General features: G+C 33.0%; 2 protein-coding genes across 4 annotated transcripts; both read left to right on the top strand.

Annotated features, from left to right (window-relative positions):
* Positions 1-5,821: 5,821 nt before the first annotated feature.
* On the top strand, positions 5,822-12,527 carry LOC110611408 (DNA topoisomerase 1 alpha). The gene is made up of 16 exons (XM_021751719.2): positions 5,822-6,065; positions 6,410-7,559; positions 7,720-7,914; positions 8,307-8,387; positions 8,586-8,645; positions 8,795-8,889; positions 8,992-9,148; positions 9,233-9,358; positions 10,205-10,288; positions 10,542-10,632; positions 10,706-10,839; positions 11,241-11,309; positions 11,401-11,490; positions 11,770-11,873; positions 11,960-12,128; positions 12,257-12,527. Exons 1-16 carry the CDS (start codon positions 6,007-6,009, stop codon positions 12,323-12,325), a joined length of 2,733 nt encoding a protein of 910 aa, XP_021607411.2. The 5' UTR covers positions 5,822-6,006; the 3' UTR covers positions 12,326-12,527.
* A 2,017-nt stretch (positions 12,528-14,544) lies between these two features.
* Positions 14,545-17,180, top strand: LOC110610578 (V-type proton ATPase subunit e1-like). 3 transcript variants are annotated; one of them, XM_043954555.1, is made up of 4 exons: positions 14,545-14,671; positions 14,846-14,979; positions 15,857-15,904; positions 16,768-17,180. In XM_043954555.1, the coding sequence occupies exons 2-4, from the start codon at positions 14,882-14,884 to the stop codon at positions 16,832-16,834; spliced, it is 213 nt and encodes a 70-aa protein (XP_043810490.1). In that variant the 5' UTR covers positions 14,545-14,671; positions 14,846-14,881; the 3' UTR covers positions 16,835-17,180. The 3 variants fall into 3 exon arrangements, with proteins under 3 accessions (XP_043810490.1, XP_043810491.1, XP_043810489.1); XM_043954556.1 differs by having other exon boundaries at positions 14,646-14,671; positions 14,854-14,979; XM_043954554.1 differs by having other exon boundaries at positions 14,652-14,979.
* The last annotated feature ends 2,515 nt before the right edge of the window (positions 17,181-19,695 follow it).

Raw genomic sequence — 19,695 nt, 5'->3', positions numbered from 1 at the left:
TTCACCCAAACCTTATGTGAATTGTCTGTGTTATGATGCATTTCATAGAGCATAGTGTTAATATGTTTTATAGTTCTGCTCACTAGGCTTTTAGCTCACCCCTCTCCCTTTATCCCCAGGCTTGCAGGTACAGGATAGAAGAGGAGGTCGGTTAGAGTAAAGCTTGTTTATGTAATAGATAGAATATGGACATGACAAATCGTAGAATGATGTAATGTAAAAGTACATTATAGTTATGTAATGATGTTTATGGATATTAGAGGAGTGCTTGACCATAGTTTGTTGTTATCCCTTTTAATACATGATCTTAGATATTTTTTTTATGTCGTTTATGCAAACCAACTCAACATATGTTATGTCACCCATTTGGGGGCACTGATGAGATCCCACAGAGGGATCAATGTTTATGATTTATGTTATATACAGTGCATGCACAGGTTGAGTATGGTTGATGTATATGGAAAGAAAAGTTTTAATTTTTATGTATGTTGTTGATCATGTATGGGATTATACAGGTTTACAGGTTATATGTCAGGCTTGCTACAGGTCCCGGCGGCCTTAAGCCGATCTGGATCCTAGCACCGGTAGCGGTCCGATTTCCGGGTCGTTACAGCTTGTCTGTGATGTGATGCATTCCATGAGATCATCTTTTAAAATATGTTTTATAGTTCTACTCACTGGGCTAGTATAGCTCATCCCTCTCCCTTAACCCCAGTCTTGCAGGTTCAGAGTCTAGAGGTGTCAGCAGGGTACAGATGAAGAGAAGGGTTATGTAATAGTTAGTGTGGACATGTATATGTTACAAAGACAGTGTATATGCTCAGTGTGTCTAGAATGGTGCTTGATTTATAAGAGTTGTACTCCTTTGTATACATGATTTGTTTATGTAAATGGTTTATTGTATATGTATGAAAAACCAGGCTTAACACAGTATGAGTTTAGCCCACCTAGAGCAAAGATGAGAGCTCTAGTAGGGGTTTACAGCATAGAGAGGATGTATGCACAGGTTAAGCCTTGGAACAGAGAAAAGTTTTATTTTTTTATAGAACATGTATGATCATGTATGGGATTTCACAGGTACACAGAGTTCACAGTAGGCTTGCTACGGGTCCCGGCGGCCTTAAGCCGATCTGGATCCTAGCGCCGGTAGCAGTTCGGTTTCCGGGCTGTTACAGATAAAGTCTCTAAGTCCCTATTATATCAAAACTCTCTATTACATCAGAATCCTTAAAATCTATCCCACCCTATGGGAGGAAGTTGTCTGAAAGGCCAAGAGAAGAGTTGTTTCTTCAACTACCTTCCTGGCCTTACCTTCTAAATAAATCTTATACAAACTAGTCCCTGTTCCAAGGGTCGTAGCGCCGAAGAGCCGCTATAGCCGGACTGGTTATAATCCACATAGCTAAACAATATGCTTGCACCTCTATGAAGAACTACTTTTAGTTGCTCTTTAAAGACCATGATAATATCCTCCACATAAATTTAGTTACCCTTAGGAATAAAAGAAGAAGAAGGGCCTCCACTCCTCTCTCCTGTAACGACCCCAAAAATCGGACCGCCACCGGCGCTAGAATTCAGGTCGGCTTAAGGCCGCCAGAACCCGTAGCAAACCTGCTATACTCTCTGGATACCTGTAAAATTCTCATACATGATCATATATGTTCTGTGAAAATAAAAACTCTTTTCTGGACCAAGGCTTAACCTGTGCATGCACTATCTCTGTACTACTGAACCCTCTGACTAGAACTTGCTCTCGATGGGTTATCTCATACTTGTTAAGCCTGGTTTTTCACCTGTTCATTTATCAGATATAAAAACAGACCATGTATATACAAAGATTTACAGAACAACGGAATCAAGCACAACTCTGACTCTATACAAAGTTTACATCTCTTTATATTATTACATGTCCACACTATGCTATTACAAAACTCTTCACTCTTTTCTGTACTCTGCTGATCTTTTCCTGTACAACCTGTACACTGAACCTGCAAGACTGGGGTTAAGGGAGTGGGATGAGCTCTATAGCCCAGTGAGTAGAACAGTAAAACAAGTCATTAAAACATGATCTTATGGAATGCATCATATCACAGACAATTCACATCAAGGGTAAACCTGTCACCAAATAGTCCCAGTATCTCTGCACAAGGGCGTAGTCAAAGGCACCTGGTTCTCCTGTCTCATATATCTATATGTGTATATAACACCTGTACTTACCATTGCCAGGGCGTAGTCAAAGGCTCCTGGACTTTACTATACCTGCCAGGGTGTAGTCAAAGGCTTCTGGACTTATCTCAGTGACTATTGGATCATTCAGCATTTACCCACACCAACAAATAACTATGCAATGCAACAAATTCGTGGATTCTAATGCAATCAACCTACTGTATACTCATGATGCATGAAATATGCTAAAAGCATTCCATTTCTCAAATAAAAGACTTAAGTTTAGTTCCACTCACCTTGGCTGTCTGAACTGATTCTACAAACTCTGAAGCAGTACTCACTGCTGCTCTCTCTGGTTCCTCTAGTCTGTGCCTACACAGATGGACTCAAATGAGGGACCAAACTAGCTCAAAAACATCTCTATAAAACTCCCCAAGAATCCCCTTAAACTCCCTAAAAACAATCATGCAAAGCATGCAAAGAAAGGCTGGACAGGGCACTTTCGGCAGCAGGTTCGGCGGCCGAAAGTCCTCTCCAGAGCCGAAACTCATGCACCTTCGGCGGCCGAATCTCTACTTTCGACAGCCGAACCCTTTCGGGGGCAAGTTTCAGGGGCTGAAAGGCACTCCAGAGACGAAAATCTCTAACCTTCGGCGGCACCTTCGGCGGCCGAAACTCTCCTTCAGAGCCGAAAGTCCAAGGGATCGGGGGCAAGCTTGGGCAGCCGAAGCCACCTCCTCAGCACATTCGACGGCCGAACCATTCTTCGGCGGCCGAAGCTGGGTTCCTCAGCAAGGCAGAACCTTGCTCTGCCTCACGTCAAAATGCACCAATCTTCCTCCAACTCAAACACCTCAACTCCTCAACATGCATACACCCAAGTATATGCTCAAAGGGGTCAGAAACTACCTTAAAACCCCAACAACACAAAATATATAACAAGCTTTTCTCACAAAAATATCACAAAAACTCTCTTTTACCCTATTCATGCAACTCTCCCCCAAAACCTCAGAAAACCTTCATAAATCATGAAAACAAGTTCAGAATCTTCACTTACCTCAAGATGAACGATCCCAACGTGGAGAGATGAAGCAACTCTCTTTCAAACTCTCCAAACTTTACAACTTTGTGTTTTTAGCTCAAAACCTTCAAAAAAACATAAAAATCAATCAAACCTTTGCAAGATTTGATGAAAACATGAAAGAGACTGAAGAAAGACAAGGTCTCACCTCTGGCAATGAAAAGATAAGCTCATTCTTATCCTTTCAACCGACTGAGGGCCGTTTTATAGGTGGCTGGCCAGACCACCTTCGGCGGCCACACGTGAAACCGAAAGCCATGCATGTTCGGCGGTCGAATGTCACCTTCGGCGGCCGAACCTGGCTTTTCTGCCTTGGTTCTTTTCTTTCAACCACGCTTTTCATTTCAACTTGAAAACATTAAAACATACGACATTACTTTAGAAAAACTGAAATCTTACCCTTCTAGAGAATTCCGGCATCCTGAATTCCACCGGACGACAGGAATTCCGATGTCAGATTCTAGCCGGGTATTACATCTCCCATGAGAAACTGTTGCGAGTCAAAAAGAAGAAAGAAGGGTTCTTATACAGTGAAATAGCCAATAAAGTTTCGAATGCGGCACAAAAAAAAAGGCTATCACAGGCAAGCAAAACGACGCTTACGACCTAGGTCATGCCACATGTCCTAAACCGAAAAGGCGCACAACCACCTTCGAACCTAAAGAATCGAAGATCAGCGGAGGGATTTATAATGTTATATAATATCCACCCAAAATAAGCTATGAGTTGTCACTACAGAATAGGGGCCACGTAGCAATGATCTAACAAGTGGAAAATGCGGTCCGCCATAGGAAAGTGAGACCGGACACTTTAACACTCAGATTATTATTGCGACTCGTCCTTCCCTGATAGGCCGAGTCTTGGCACAAAGTTACTGTTATTAGGTGCAATCCAACATATCCCCATTTCGCCTATGATCGTAGAATTACCAACCTATCAGCCGGCGGTTATCAAGCAGCTGGCCACATCATTGTCTGATTTTTAGAAAACACTATATTTATCTCCATTTTCTTTTAATATAAAAAGAAAACAATCACAGAGACAAATGTACGCTATCTCTAATACTACTTAAATTTTAAATAATCAATTACATTCTCTTTATTTTTCAAAATATTGATTTGAGTTTTGGAGTAGCTGCCATGAGCACTCATCACTGTCTCACATTTCCTCTCTTATAGAATCTAGTAAATCACAGTACCGTTTCATTTCGACCAGTCATGAATATAATATCAAAAATATTAATTTTAAAAATTTATTTTAAATAAAATTTTTTTATAAATTAAATTAAAATAAATTCCATTAATATAATTTATTTTTTTTATATATAAAAAATATCTTCCAAACAAGGGCTATAAAAAAGTTACATAGTATGAAAAATAACCTTTGTTAATTTATTTCCTCAACCTTTAATTAGCAGCATCTTGATTGAACATTATCTTCAAAATTAATTATCGAATATGCATAATATTTAATAAATTAATATGTAGCATAATTTTTTTCATTCTTATTTTTGTATATTTTTATATTATGTAAAAAATGAACTAATACGTTTAATTAAATATTTTAAATTTTAAATATTAAAATTTTATCTCATCTAACTTTAAGCTTTACACTTAAAATTCCAGATCAAATGAATAATTGAAAAGCTTATAAATGAGAAAAAGAAATTATTTTCATTATCAAACTCGTGGTTTGTTTTTTTTTTTTAATTTTTTTTGAATTATATAAAATAACAATTTATTAGAAAATAATGGTTCAACCGAAAATGTCTTATACAATACAAGATCTATTGATGGGCTCAGAAAACGTACCAGGTGGAGCCCAAACAATAAGGCCCAGCAGCAAGAATGGAGAGCTGATGCCTGTCCCAGCTCTAAGCATACCGTAGAAATTTTAGGACATTATCTTAATATGATATATTTATGACATCATTAATTGCTATATCCATGCATTGGAAATTTGGATTTTTGAAAATCTACAAAATCAAGTAATTGAAGAAATAGATGCACTACATAAATTCAATTCCTCTTTCATTTCTTATCATAATTTTTTGTTTATTTATTTCTACCTAATAGCAATACCCATTTCAATTGATGTTTCAGAAATTATTTTTAACCCACTTTATTTGTCATTAAAATAAATTAAAAATTATTAATTAATTTTTCAAATTTACCCTAATATAAATATTTATAATAATATATATTTTCAAAATATAAAAAACTGGATTTAATGGCAAAAAAGAGAAGAAATAGTGAGCCCGTGGTATTGGCCCAAAAACAACTTGGCAAGGGCACAAACACAAAATCAATTAATCAAACACTCGGGCTTTATCGGTATCGGTTCCTAAATTCAATACCTTGTTAAAAGATACAGAAATAAAAGAATACCCATTAAGAAAGGATTCGATCTGCTTCATCACCGCCTTGATCGTCTCCGGCGACGAAAGGTAGGTTTGTTTTGTCTGTATGTTTCTCGACACAGTTATTTCCGATTGAGCTTATTCAATTTTTATATATGTGTATATTTGTATATATGTTTTGTCTGCTTCTCACTAGAATTCTTATCTGGGGCTCTAATTGTGTGCTCAGTATGTCCCATTATCCCCTTCTTGCTCTGTGGTCTTGGCTTCTTATTTTGTTTCAATTTTTTCCTTGTTCCCAGCTCACTGAATGCCTCTGCTATATCAGCAGTGCATAAAATTGTTTTGTCTTAGCTTGAGAGCTACCTAACCCGAACCTGAACATGACCCTTTTCATTAAATGGGCTCAAAATTGATAGCCCTAATTCTGGCACCTATATTTGATGATCCAGTAATCGGGTAGCTTAGCTTAATTGGTTCAATCTGGAAGTTACTTTGTTATCTATATATTATTTGTTTGGTGGGGGGTGGTTTCTGGTGGATTGCCTTCGTTTTGGATTTAGCTAAGTTCTGAACTTGCATGCCCAATGTTATTTTTTTTTAACTCTTTTTGTTTTTTTAGTTCATAGATGATTTCTGGTAAAGTTCAATTCAATCAATGTACCTGCTTAATGAATTGATTTAGATTTACCTTTTCCTTCTTTTCTTTTAGTTCGTAATTTTAACCTAGGTGTTCGCCTTGTAAATTGTTATTATTTTGACATTACTTCATTTTGGTTCTGAATACTTTGTATTTTCATTAGATATTTGATACATGCCAACACAGAGCTCGATTGGATGATAATGGCTGCTCCTGCATATGTGAAACAAGGCACCTATGACTTCAATGATGATGATGATGATGATGGGCCCCTAGTTTTTAAAAGGGGTAGCAACTCAACTTCTAAGCAAAATCAGTTAAACCTCGAAACAAGGAAGCCTCTATTGTCATCTCAGAACTCTAATGGTCAAAGCTCAAATGTCCAAAAGGGTAAAAACGCTGTTCCATCTTCCAAGGCATCACCAGTGAAATCTCCAATTGGAAGCCCTAAAGCATCAACTTCATCTGTGATGGCATCTTCAGTGAAGTCACTGGTGCCAAATTCAAAAGCCTCAAGTTCTTTAGATGAACACATGAAACAGGCATCCAAACATAATACATCTAATGTTGTCAAGGAGGATATCAATTCTGTTAAACGTGAATCAAATGATGCTGAAGATGATTCTGAGGATGATCTGCCATTGAGTTCTAGAATTAAGGGAACCAACAGAAGTGCACCTAATGTTGTCAAAGATGAAGATTCAGATGATGATAATACCCCTTTATCCAAGAAGTACATAATGAAGTCGAGTACAGGGACATTGGATAGTAAGCCCAACAACTCTAGCTTAAAGAAACCTTTGGCTTCGAAAATTCTAGAGAATGGTTCCATTATGAGGGACAAACAACAGAAAACATCTCAGCTGCCAACTAAGAGACCTATAGATAAGCCTAATTCATCCGATCAGTCTTCTTCTAAAAAGCCTAAGCTTTCTGATGTATCTACAACAACAAAAATTAAGCAAGTGACAGTCAAGCCAGAACAGAAGGCAGATGATGATGCCTGTGACAATGTTGTGCTTAGTCAGAGAAAGAAGATGGGCTCTTCGGATAATAAATTACCATCTTCCAAGCAAAATGCAACAAAAGTTGCTTCTTCTTCAGTTCAAAAGAAGAATATTAAGAACAAGAAACAAATTAAAAATGCAAAATATTCCAAGTCAACAAAAATGCAACCTAGTTCCACAGATGGGCAGAAAAAGTGGACTACCTTGGTTCACAATGGTGTCATTTTTCCACCTCCATACCAGCCTCACAGCATTAAGATTCTCTACAAGGGGCAGCCAGTTAATTTGACTCCTGAACAAGAGGAGGTATCTCTTCCCCTTTGTATTAGAGCGTTTCATTTGCAATTTTGCATGTTTGGATGGCCTTCATTCCTCTATTTCTGTGTCAACCACTTCAATTTCTCCAAGTCCTTTCTTCATATTAAGTGAAAGCTATTTGTTTTACATTGATTTTGCCAATCTGCAGGTTGCAACAATGTTTGCAGTTATGAAAGATACAGATTACATGCAAAAACCAAAATTTCTTGAGAACTTCTGGACTGATTGGCGAAAATTATTGGGGAAGAACCATGTGATACAGAAGTTGGAAGACTGTGATTTCACCCCAATATATGAATGGCATCAGCAGGAGAAGGAGAAGAAAAAACAAATGAGTACAGAAGTATGTTGCTGCAATTAGCACTCTTTGGAATTGACACTCAAAAACATGATAAATTTTGTCATTAAGCAAAGACTCTCATTACACTTCCCAAGCAACTTGATCAGACCATTCATGGTGTATGCTATTATTTTTGTTATGGCTAGAATGGATTTCTCCAGCTTCAATCTGTAATGAAGCATTATTTTACATTTTTTAGGACTTTCTACTGCTTTCAAAATTGTCAATCAATGAATTATGCTGTTTTGGTTATAAGCTCTAGATTCCCAGGAGTGCACAGTTTTTGGGCTTTATCACATTAGTATTGACAAATCAATATGTTTGTTTCTGTCTTCTTCTAGTAGAGAATCTTTCATATTATATATCTTTGATAATCAATATTACTGTTCATATAGGAGAAGAAGGCCTTGAAAGAAGAGAAGTTGAAGCAAGAGGAGAAGTACATGTGGGCTATTGTTGATGGTGTCAAAGAGAAGGTGATTAACTTATTATTATTCTTGTAAAAGAACCGCTGTTGCTGTTTCTACATGTCAAGGGTGTGTGTGTGTGTGTGTGATTGTATTTTCTGGTCAGATATCCTAGCAAGCTGTGGTTTTTATTGTGAACGTTTTTGTTTTTATATATTCTTTACTTGCCTAGATTCATCTCATTTCCTAGTCATTTCTGAATCCCAGGTAGGAAATTTCAGAGTTGAACCACCTGGGCTGTTCCGAGGCCGGGGAGAGCATCCAAAGGTACATCTTTCCCACCAACAACAATAATAAAGAGATTTTGCAATATTTTATTTGATGTTATTGCTTTAACTGAATTATACTTGTTTCTGAGTACAAGTTTTTTTAAGAAAAAAGGTGTGCATCACTTGTTAAATCTTGATACTTGTCAGATGGGAAAGCTGAAAAAGCGCATCCGTCCAAGTGATATTACCATAAATATTGGAAAGGATGCCCCAATTCCTGACTGCCCTATTCCTGGTGAAAGGTGATGTTTCATTTTCTTTCATCCAAATATGGGAGGCATACTATTTTAACATAAGCTGAAAAATTATAATTTCTTTGCTAAGCTGAAGTCTTTGCATTGCAGTTGGAAAGAAGTGAAGCATGATAATACTGTTACATGGTTGGCTTTCTGGAATGATCCAATCAATCCAAAAGAATTCAAATATGTCTTTTTGGCAGCCAGCAGTTCCTTGAAGGGGCAAAGTGACAAGGAGAAATATGAGAAGGCAAGAAAGTTGAAGGTGGTGACCTAAAGCTTCTGGCAGTTACCATTTGTGTATCTAAACTTAAGTCAACTGTTAACAATGAGTTTTGTTTGAGTGCAGGACTACATATGGAACATCAGAGCAGCCTACCAAAAGGATTTTAAGAGTAAAGATCTTACAAAGAAGCAAATAGCAGTTGCTACATATCTTATTGATAAGCTAGCTCTTAGGGCGGGTAATGAGAAGGTATAACATATTTAATCTTGCTTGATATGTGTTTATTTCTTTCTTCCTATAATTTCTTTTAGTGTTTGCACTCCTTTTCTAATAAGTGTGGTGCCTTTTGTGGCTTTAGTTAAATCCCTAGAGATTATTGTTAATTTGTATTGAAATTGTTCTGATGCAGTAGATTCCTTTTGAATAAATTTCATGCTTCCTTGTTGAGAGAACTAATTTTCAATTTACTTCTGGCCTTGAAATAGATTCCAGCTGCTTCATGGTATTTGAACAAAACAATAGGATTTTTTTTAAAAAAAATATTGGCCTCAATTTTTCATGGAATTCATGAAGACTTAGTTTATCAAGTATCAAATTCTGCATCAGATCACTAGCCATTGTTGCCTCCTAAGATTTCGATTCCTTTTTGTCTTCTTATCTTTGTGTCACTTTAGCTTGAGTTGGCAGAAGAATTTTCGGTTTCTATTGTGATAGTCCACAGGTGAATAAAGCTAATGGCTATTTATTTTTCTTTTATCAATATGTAGCAATTGTAGAATAATTGAGATCTTATGATCAAGATTGGGAAATTCTCAATTCCAGGCAACTGATTCAGAAATTTGCATCTTCTGAGATAATTGAGACCTGTTAAATATTTTCTACAACTAATTGGTGGTGATCACTAAATATTTTTGCGTTCTATGTTGGTTCTTAAGACTTGCCAAGTTATCATAACATGTTTGCTTTGGTTAGTTGTGGCGCTTGATATTATTGGGTTAACTTCCAAGCTGTCTAAAATATTCTCAGTGGCAATACAACCTGTTTGCATTTTCGGTCAATATAGATTCATGTTTTTCTCATATTGGGGTTATGCAGGATGATGATGAAGCCGATACTGTTGGTTGTTGTACATTAAAAGTAGCAAATGTAGAGTGTATTCCTGGAAGTTCTAATTTGAAGGTACTTTTTATGTCTCTGGAAAACCTATCCTTGCTTTTTATTGGATAACTGTGTAAATGAGCCTATTTTTGTTTTTGAAAATTCCTTTAGAAGATTTATATGTATCTTGGTTCAACTAAATTTTAAATGGATTATTTTGTTGATTTTTTATCCTTTGCAGCAACTATTAGTAATTCTACAATTTGAATATAAAAATGCAAACCTTCCAGTCAAGTATTAGCCTTGACACTTGCACTTTTGTTGTATTGTTTAGTTTGACTTCCTTGGAAAAGATTCCATTCGATACGAAAACACAGTTGAGGTTAAGCATGAGGTGTATGAAGCTATTGGAACTTTCCAGAAGGGTGAGAATATTATCCCAATATCAGGTTTCTTTTGGTTAATGGTTAGGCCTGATGGACTTGTTGTTTATCTCAGGGAAAAAGCAAACGGATGATCTTTTTGACAAGCTGGATACAACTAAACTGAATGCTCACCTGAAGGAACTTATGCCTGGCCTTACAGCAAAAGTTTTTCGTACATACAATGCATCAATCACATTGGATGAAAAGGTGAATTGCAAAATGGGGCTTGCTATCATTTTTAATAATGCTTATTGAATTTAATGGGTTATGGTAAAGTATGTGAGACAGCTTATACCATATTGTTGTGTTGGTCATAGTGAGATTTAATAAAAGGAATCCAAACATTCATTTGCTGAAGTTATATGGTGATATCTGAATAGAATTTTCATAGTAAGCATTTGTACGTGTTTGGTGATGTATGCATTTTGGCATAACAAAGTAAGATCATGATTGTTTATGCTGATTTTATCCTTCTGACCTATGGAGACCTGATGAAAAAATTTTAGTATTTTGCTGCTTTATGCTCTCTTTTTTCTGCCATCCGTGTGAAGTATATTTGTTGGTTTTGGTCCATCTTGACTTAGAGGCTATTTTTGTTCTGTTGACAGTTGTATGAGGAAACTGAAGATGGGGATGTCGCAGAAAAAGTTGTCATTTATCAACGAGCAAACAAAGAGGTAAAGCAGGCTTGGTGAACAACCTTCACGACTGGTGGCTATCCTTGTTTTATTTGACTTTAAACCCATGATTTTTGTTTCATGTGTGCAGGTTGCGATCATTTGTAATCACCAGCGTACTATCTCAAAATCTCATGGTGCACAAATGTCAAGGTTGACTGAGAAAATTGAGGAACTCAAGGTGATAAACATTTCTAATACTGTTCTCATTGTTGAGGAATTCAGTGATTTTGTACCTTAGACATTGGATCTTTGTTGGGTCACATGGAATTTTCTGGGACAAAACTCACTTTCCACTTCCATTTCATTTGTGTTTGCACCCTTGCTCGTGTATATTCATTGGCCTTGTACTTACCCTATGCTCGTAAACATCCTGGGACATTCAGGTTTCCATGAATTTGACCTGAGGAGCTATTCATGTTCTTGAAGTTCATGCTTCGAGTTGATTTTATTCTTGCAGGCCACCCTTAAAGAGCTGAAAATTGATTTGGACAGGGCAAAGAAGGGGAAACCCCCATTAAAGGATTCTGCTGGAAAGCGAAAGAGGAACCTGAGTCCGGAAGCGTAATATAACTTGAGCCTTTTGTTGAAGTATTTTATGCCTTTTTGTTTTTGTATGCTGTTTGACTGTGGTTCATCTATTGATACAGCATAGAGAAAAAGATAGCATCTACCAATCAGAGGATTGAGAAAATGGAATTGGCTATGAAGACCAAAGAGGATCTGAAAACTGTGGCTTTAGGGACGTCCAAAGTCAATTACCTTGATCCTAGGATCACTGTGGCATGGTGCAAACGACATGAAGTTCCAATTGAAAAGGTGCACAACTTATGCAAACTTTTCTTGGGGACATTACGGTTCCATTGCTGCTGATCGAAACAAACTAAAAATTTCTTGCTTTCTAACTAGGGGGGGATGATGTTAAATGCTTGTTTTTGTTTTTGCAGATATTCAACAAATCTCTTCTGGCAAAGTTTGCCTGGGCAATGGATGTGGATCCCCAATTCAGATTCTGATCCTCCACTGCGACCACCTCCCAAAAAGGAAAAAAGAAAACCAACCTAAAAAAGTCATAAAAAAGAGTACAATTCCTGTTCTTTCATCACCCTCATTACAGTTTATTTGAACATATATATTCTTTTCCTCATGTTCAAGCAGAAAAATTAATGTTGTATGTTCAATCTAATCTAATCATGTGGCGATTTGCCCTCTTCTTTATACTGTCTTTATTTGAGATCATTCAGTGATGGTAAAGAGTTGCAAAAAAGAATTATTTGCTTAGACTTTGAGGTACCTTGAGCTAACAATATGATAAAAAATAAACATCAAATTAATCAGACAAGTAATTTTTTGCTGGTTTTCCTGTTGATCTTCTCAAGATGTCAAATTTGTGATGGTTGCAGAAGTTGCCATCTGTCGATAAGAGTGAAGGTCAGTTGAAATTGTGCGTGTATTTGTGTATTTGGATTCATGGATATGGTTGGAGGTGAAATTTAGAATGAGTTTTGCAGATTAAATTAGATGAATAAGGTAATGCTATGTCATGAAAGAAATTTTTTGTAGCTGCACTGAAAAAGTAAGGAACTATAGTAGCTGTCCATTTTTTTGCTTTAATATAAGAATAATGTTCTGTTTATGCCATTAATGCGCAGTTTAATGCGAGATCTTGTCGTCATAATTTTTTATTTTTTATTTTATTTAGTTTTTGTCAAACAGAAGGGAAGATATTGCTGAGTAATGATTGTTTTGCAAGCTAAAAATTGACAAATTTGTCTGTGGATTGAGTTAGATATTGCAGAGTAAGGTCCAAGGCAAGGAATTAGGAAAGGCTTGGTGCTTCCCATTTTTTCTAGCAACACGGATATCATGTCCATGTTCTTATTCATGTCCATACTCGTATGCCCGCCCATCTTCATGTTTGCCTCCATGGTTGTGCCTGTGCTCATCTCCATGACTCTTTGTGCTCGTCCCTAGACTCTTTGTGCTCGACGAGCATCAGAAAAAAAATTAAAAAAATCGAATCGATTAGTGCTAATAATATGTTATTTTTAATAATATAAAAAAATTATATCTCTTTAATTTTAATTAAATTTTAAAATATTAAAAATAAAATATAAAAAGTAAAAGATTTATTAAAAATTGAAATCGATTGAATCGAATTAAATCAAATTGATTTAATTTTTTATTAAAATTGATTTGAAATACTCACCCCTACTTATGTCTATTGATTATCTGACCCTATGTTTTTTAAAAAAATATTCTTCAATTTTAATTTAAATATCATTAAATTTCCTTTAATATGATATTTCAAATTTATATATTAATTCCATTAAAATTTATTCTGTTTTTATATCTCACGTAATTTTATTTTTCCTAATTAACATTTACGCTAATAAAAATATATTTCTGCTGACCACATCATATATAAAATTTATTCTTTATTAGTTTTAATTATTAAATATAAAATTTTTAATTAGATATTTTTATCCTCTTATTTACTTACTTTCTTTTGAAATCAAATAATAAATAAATAAATATTCAATATGAACTAAATTGTAATAATTCATAAATTTTTAAAATTATTATAAATATTATTAATTTTAATTATATTTTATTTGCATATTATAATTATTATAAGCTATCCATTATTAAATATTTAAATATTTTATCTAGTTAAAATATTTATTTAATATTAATATTAAAAATGTAATTAATAAAAAATTAATTAGTTTATTTTTTTCTTGTTATTTGATTTACATATTTTATTAAAAATTAGCAATAAATATAGTTACAGAAACTTCCACAAATTGAAATATATTTGAGCGTAGTGACAATAAATAGACAATAATTAAAACGTTCAAAATGACTAAATATCTCCTTTATAATAATAATAATAATAATAATAATAATAATAATAATAATTTCTTAAAATTATCATAAATAAATAATATATTTCGCACTCATAAATTTATTCTGATAATAAATATATCTAAATAAATATGAGAGATCTCAGATTTTATTCTTCGATTTCAAATTTCTATTTTAAAAAAAATTACTAATATATTTCATAAATAAAATTAAAGTTTAAAATTTAAATTTAAAAATTTTTGGGTTAAAACTATTAGCATTTTTTTTCTGTGAAACAGAGAAAAGAAAAAAAAGAAAGAAAGAGATCGGAAAAAAAAAGTTCAAAGAGTTTTAAAAAATTTAAAGTTTAATGATTAAATTTAAAATACGATCAAATGAAATGCTTAAATGGGCCTAAATGAATTTGGGCCTGTATCCCTACTGATTCAAGCATCGCCTATATTCACAAAAATGGATCTCGCAGCAACCTACACCGCTAGAAGCTTCAAATCCATGTAAGGTCCACTCAAATTTTCCTTTTCCTTTTTCCTGCATTTTCTCGCCAACCAAACTGATTATTTATAGCATTCTCTCCTTTTGTTTTCTTTCTCTCGCGATCTCAAATCTCTTTTCGTTATTTATATGTTGAATCTTGATAAATTAAACCTCGGGCCCTTCTTCTCTTGAAGCATTGCAGAAATCTGAGATCCAATTAGGAAATCGAGATGGGGTTTTTCGTAACAACTCTAATTTTTGTAGTGATCGGAATAATCGCGTCGCTCTGTACCAGAATCTGTTGCAATAGAGGCCCGTCTGCTAATTTGTAAGCTTCGTTTGCCTCAATTATGTTGTTTTCTGTTAGTTTAATTATTGAATTCGTTGTCATTAATTTAATGGATGTTCCATTTGTTACTAAGGGAATGTGTGCATAAACTTTTGCTTCTTTACATTTTTTTTTTTTTTTTTTTGCTTTGCCTTCTCGGAGATTTTAATGAGAGGTAGTGTCTCTAGTTTTATACTTTCACGAATTGAGTAGATGGATAGAGATGCAATTTTTTAAGCATAAATTCCTGTAAAAGATGGATGGATCAGATCAGAACAATTGAATTTGACTTGGGACACATTTCATCTGACTTTTAGCGCATCAGAACTTGATATTTCTTCTCTTCCCACCCCCGCCTCCCTGCCTATTCTTCTTCTTTTTTTGGTGGGTTGGTGTGCTGATTATCAGATTGGATACTTGCATTTAAATTGTGTGTTATTTGATTGTTGATATTCTGTAATTTCACTAGTTTCACTAGATGTGAACCATACTTTTCTGGTTTATGGATATTTCTTCATGTGCTTTTTGTAGAGAATGTAATTTTTCTTCATGTGTATGCTTACCCTTTTGGCATTGTAACATTACGTACATGTGCTGCATGATCTGTAACCTAGTGTAAATCTTTTTTTGCGGTGTGTATGCTTACCAGTGTGCACGGTTTATCTGCCTAGTGATAGATTATGTGATGCATATGCACTCACTGGATGCTCTTATTTTGCACGTTAGTTGTCAGATTCTTGTGTTTATGTGGTTGCTTTAATAAGCAAATGCTGATATTAGGCAGATGCTTTAGGCTTTATTTTTTGTTTCCTCTTCATGATTACTTTACTATCTTTTATTCTTGTGCAATATGTCTTACCTGGGCATTTTGGTGCAGGTTCCATTTGACATTGGTTATAACAGCAACGGTCTGTTGTTGGATGATGTAAGTTTGTGTTCCACAACACCTCCTGTATTTTCATGAGATCCCACTGTATTTTCATGAGTGAATATTTATACTACAGATACATATTTATTATTATGCATCCATAACAAACATGAAAATCTTTGGGGAAGGGAGTATGTGATCAAGATGCGTGATTTACTGAATATGTATCATTGGGAAAACTGTTGAAGTGTTGGTTGCCTATGATTTTCATACTTAACATGAACTGCTATGAAACTTGTTATTGATTCTAAACAAATTCTATATTTGTGTCATTATGACCATAGCAACTGCCAACTTGCACTGCTAGCACATTGCTTCATGTTACCATTAACACTATCATGTTCAACAAGGAAACTAGGAAACTACTGTCTTCTGGTTTTCATACTTCAGTTATACGAAGACATAGGCTGTATTTACCTTTATCTGTTACATTGTAATATAGTGAGAGTTTGGCAGTGTACATGCTTTTCTCAAATGGTAATATTGAGGAATAGATTCCAAAGCAGTTATATTTACATTTTTTTCTAGCCTTTTCATGGGTTCAAATCGGTTTCGGTTCTGTTGTAGTTCTAATCTAGAACAGGAACCAAACTGGTTGTCTGATTTTTAGGTGTCAAACTTTAGTTCCTCTTCTAGTTCACTTCTAAGAAATTTCAATACGGTGTTGGTTCTATTATGATTTTAATTTTGGTTCTAATTTCATGTCAAATCTTGATTTTTACACACAAAATTACAACATTTTTGTGTTCATTTTAAATTAGTAAACAATTGTAATTTCTAACATCAAAACTACAATAAAAGTAATAATGACCCTTGCATACATGTCTATATTTTTCTCATTCTCTTCTTTTATCTGTTAGGTGGGCTATTGTGTATCTTGCACAAATGAAACCACTCATTGTTCCGATTCTAAGTGAAGGAGAGTGAAGATGTTCCTGGAAAAGCATAGTAGTAGGACGACATTGATAAACCAGGAACATGTATTGTCCATTGGTTGCCGGAGAATGTCCGAGTAAGACTCATGGATCATTCAATATTTTCTTATTTTGGGTCTGCGTGTAACATTTATCAGTGTGAACTTTGAATTGATTTTAGTTTGGTGGTTCACTTCACCTGTTTTGTTGATCTCGCATTCAAATTTCATTACATTGAGCAGTTATTCTGTCAGACAGCGACAGCAAAAATATGTAATTTGCATGAAATAATTGTTGCAGAAGAGAATATTGATTTTAGTGTCACGAAGAATTTAAGGAATATTATTATATTGTGGTAACTTGTAAACTGGCAATTCAATGCAGTCTAACATTCTTTTATGGCTGTTGAATATCTCACATATGTTCTGGGGGTCATAGCCTTGGCGATGAACCAAGAAAGTTCTGCGATCTTTTCTTCTGTTCTTGGTACATGAGAAATTTTTAAGTTCAAATTTATCATCAAAGGGGTAGTATTTTATAATTTGGTTGTAAACCAAATCGAACTGAATTAAAAATTATCGATTCAGTTTGTCAGTTTTGATATTATCTCATTCATTGGTAAAGTTGAAATACAATGACAGTTCAGAATCCATACTCACGAAGATGAAATAGAAAAATCTTTCAAACACAAATCTACGACCAAACAAGACTCATCCAAACAAAATTAGACCCGGGAAATTTTTTCACAAATTGCTAATACAAAAAGAAATTTATAACCCAAAAATCAAACAAAAAAAAAAAGCAAAAGCTTTTTTTTTTTTTAAACAAAGAACCAGATGAGTTAGTCAAAGAATGTCTACCATGTTGCCAATCGCATATCCAAACCCAATCAAAGAAACCCTTGTCTTTCTAAAACAAAGAGAAAAGTTGAACCATTCGAAGATCTGGCTATCTTGGCCATCACAATTGAATACTTGAAAGCTAAGGCCGAGATTTGCACAAAGAACTGAGAACATGTGGCAACAAGGAGGGGCTTAGGGGTGAGGGAAAGCAAAATGCGTTGATTGAGCCATTGAGGGCGGAGGAAGGCAAGAATAAGAAGAGAATGAGGAGGAAGAAGATTCAATAAAATGAAGAAGACAAAGAACAAATAGAAGAGGGAGTCGTGAAAGAAGAAACGGTGGCAGGGATGAATGAAATGGAAGTTAGTTATTAGGTTAAAGGAGATATCTATATGTATACAACATTTCAGCGCAAATCAATAAATCAGTTTGGCCTATTGAACAAAAAAAACTTTCATTTTTTTATATTTATGTCCTAATCTTAAAATTTTGAATAATAAAGTTCATCTTTTTACATTTGTTTCAAATTTAGTTATTTGCTTTAATCAATTTTAACTAATAAATTTATAATTCATGTGTTATGTAAAATTATTTCTTAAAACACCGGTTAGATAAAAAAATTTAAATGTTTACGTTAATTTATATTTATATTCAAAACCTTAAATTTTAAATAATAAAACTAAATTTTGTTAATTTATTATAATTATAATTAAGAGATAATTAAGAGTATTAGATTAAATATAAAAAAAATTAATAATGAATTATAATATATTCTCTAAATTTTATATTAATAAATATATAGTCTTCTAATTTAAATTTTATATTAAAAGTATATTTATTTTATATTTATTATTATATATATTGAACAAATATTTAATATAAATAAAATTTTCACTATATAAAATATTATATATAAATATTATTATTAGAATATTTTTTTAAGGTTTATACTCACCATAATTACATATTTTTAAGATATGAAAAATTATATTTTATATTAATAATATTAAATAAAATATTATATGTTTCTGTGTGTAAAGCAATTCCTTTATAATTTTTATAAAATTTAAAATATATTAAATATGTCACTTATAATTTATCTTAAATATTCAATATTTTTATTTTACTTATCTATATAAAAAATAAACTTATAATGTATATTAATTTATTAGTTAATAGAATAAAAAATTATATTTCATATCAATAATATTAAATAAAATAAAATATTATATACTTTATACTATAATTTTTTATATTTTAAATTTTTATTAATATATATATATATATATATATATATATATATATTTATATAAAAGAAGAAAAAGTAAATAATGAGATTAACAAAAAAAGATATTGTTGAAATAGAAATATATATTTTAAGGACTATTTTATTGTTCTAATAAAACTTTAGAGGTTATATTGTAATTTTTTGATAACTTTTCAAATTCAATATAATACTCTTAGTGATAATTATTTAATTTTATTATTTAAAATTTAAAGTTTTGAATATAAATATAATTTAAGGTAAATAGTTCTATTTTTTTATTTAATAAATTTTTCAAAAAATAATAAGACACGACAGATCAACTATAAATTTTTTATTAAAATTAATTATGATAAATAATTAAAATTGAAAAAAATATGAAATAATTAATTTTATTTTTTAAAATTTTAAGTTTGTAAAGAATGAACAATGATTAAATTTTTTTATTTAATAATTTTTTTTAAAATTTTTAAATAAAAAATTAAACTAAAAAAATTAAAATTTTAAAAAATTTATAACTAAAATTATAGTATTTAATTGAAAAAATTAAATTAAATCTGTCGATTCAATTTTTGGATTTTAACACGTTAATGCTTAGCCCTCAGTCCTCTCACCTTCCCCTTTTCTCGTCGTTCTCTCTCCATGAACATTCGTATAATTTCAGGAGAAACAGCTTTATTCTTTCGTTTTTAATGCAAAAATTAACGACAATTTAATTTAAATAAAATAAATATATAATTTTTTATATTCAGAACAACAAAAATTATT

This window comes from Manihot esculenta, chromosome 3 (genome assembly GCF_001659605.2).
Source record: "Manihot esculenta cultivar AM560-2 chromosome 3, M.esculenta_v8, whole genome shotgun sequence".
NCBI classification, from domain to species: domain Eukaryota; kingdom Viridiplantae; phylum Streptophyta; class Magnoliopsida; order Malpighiales; family Euphorbiaceae; genus Manihot; species Manihot esculenta.
Note: the sequence above shows the minus strand (reverse complement) of the source record. Positions and strands in the feature narration are given on the sequence as shown.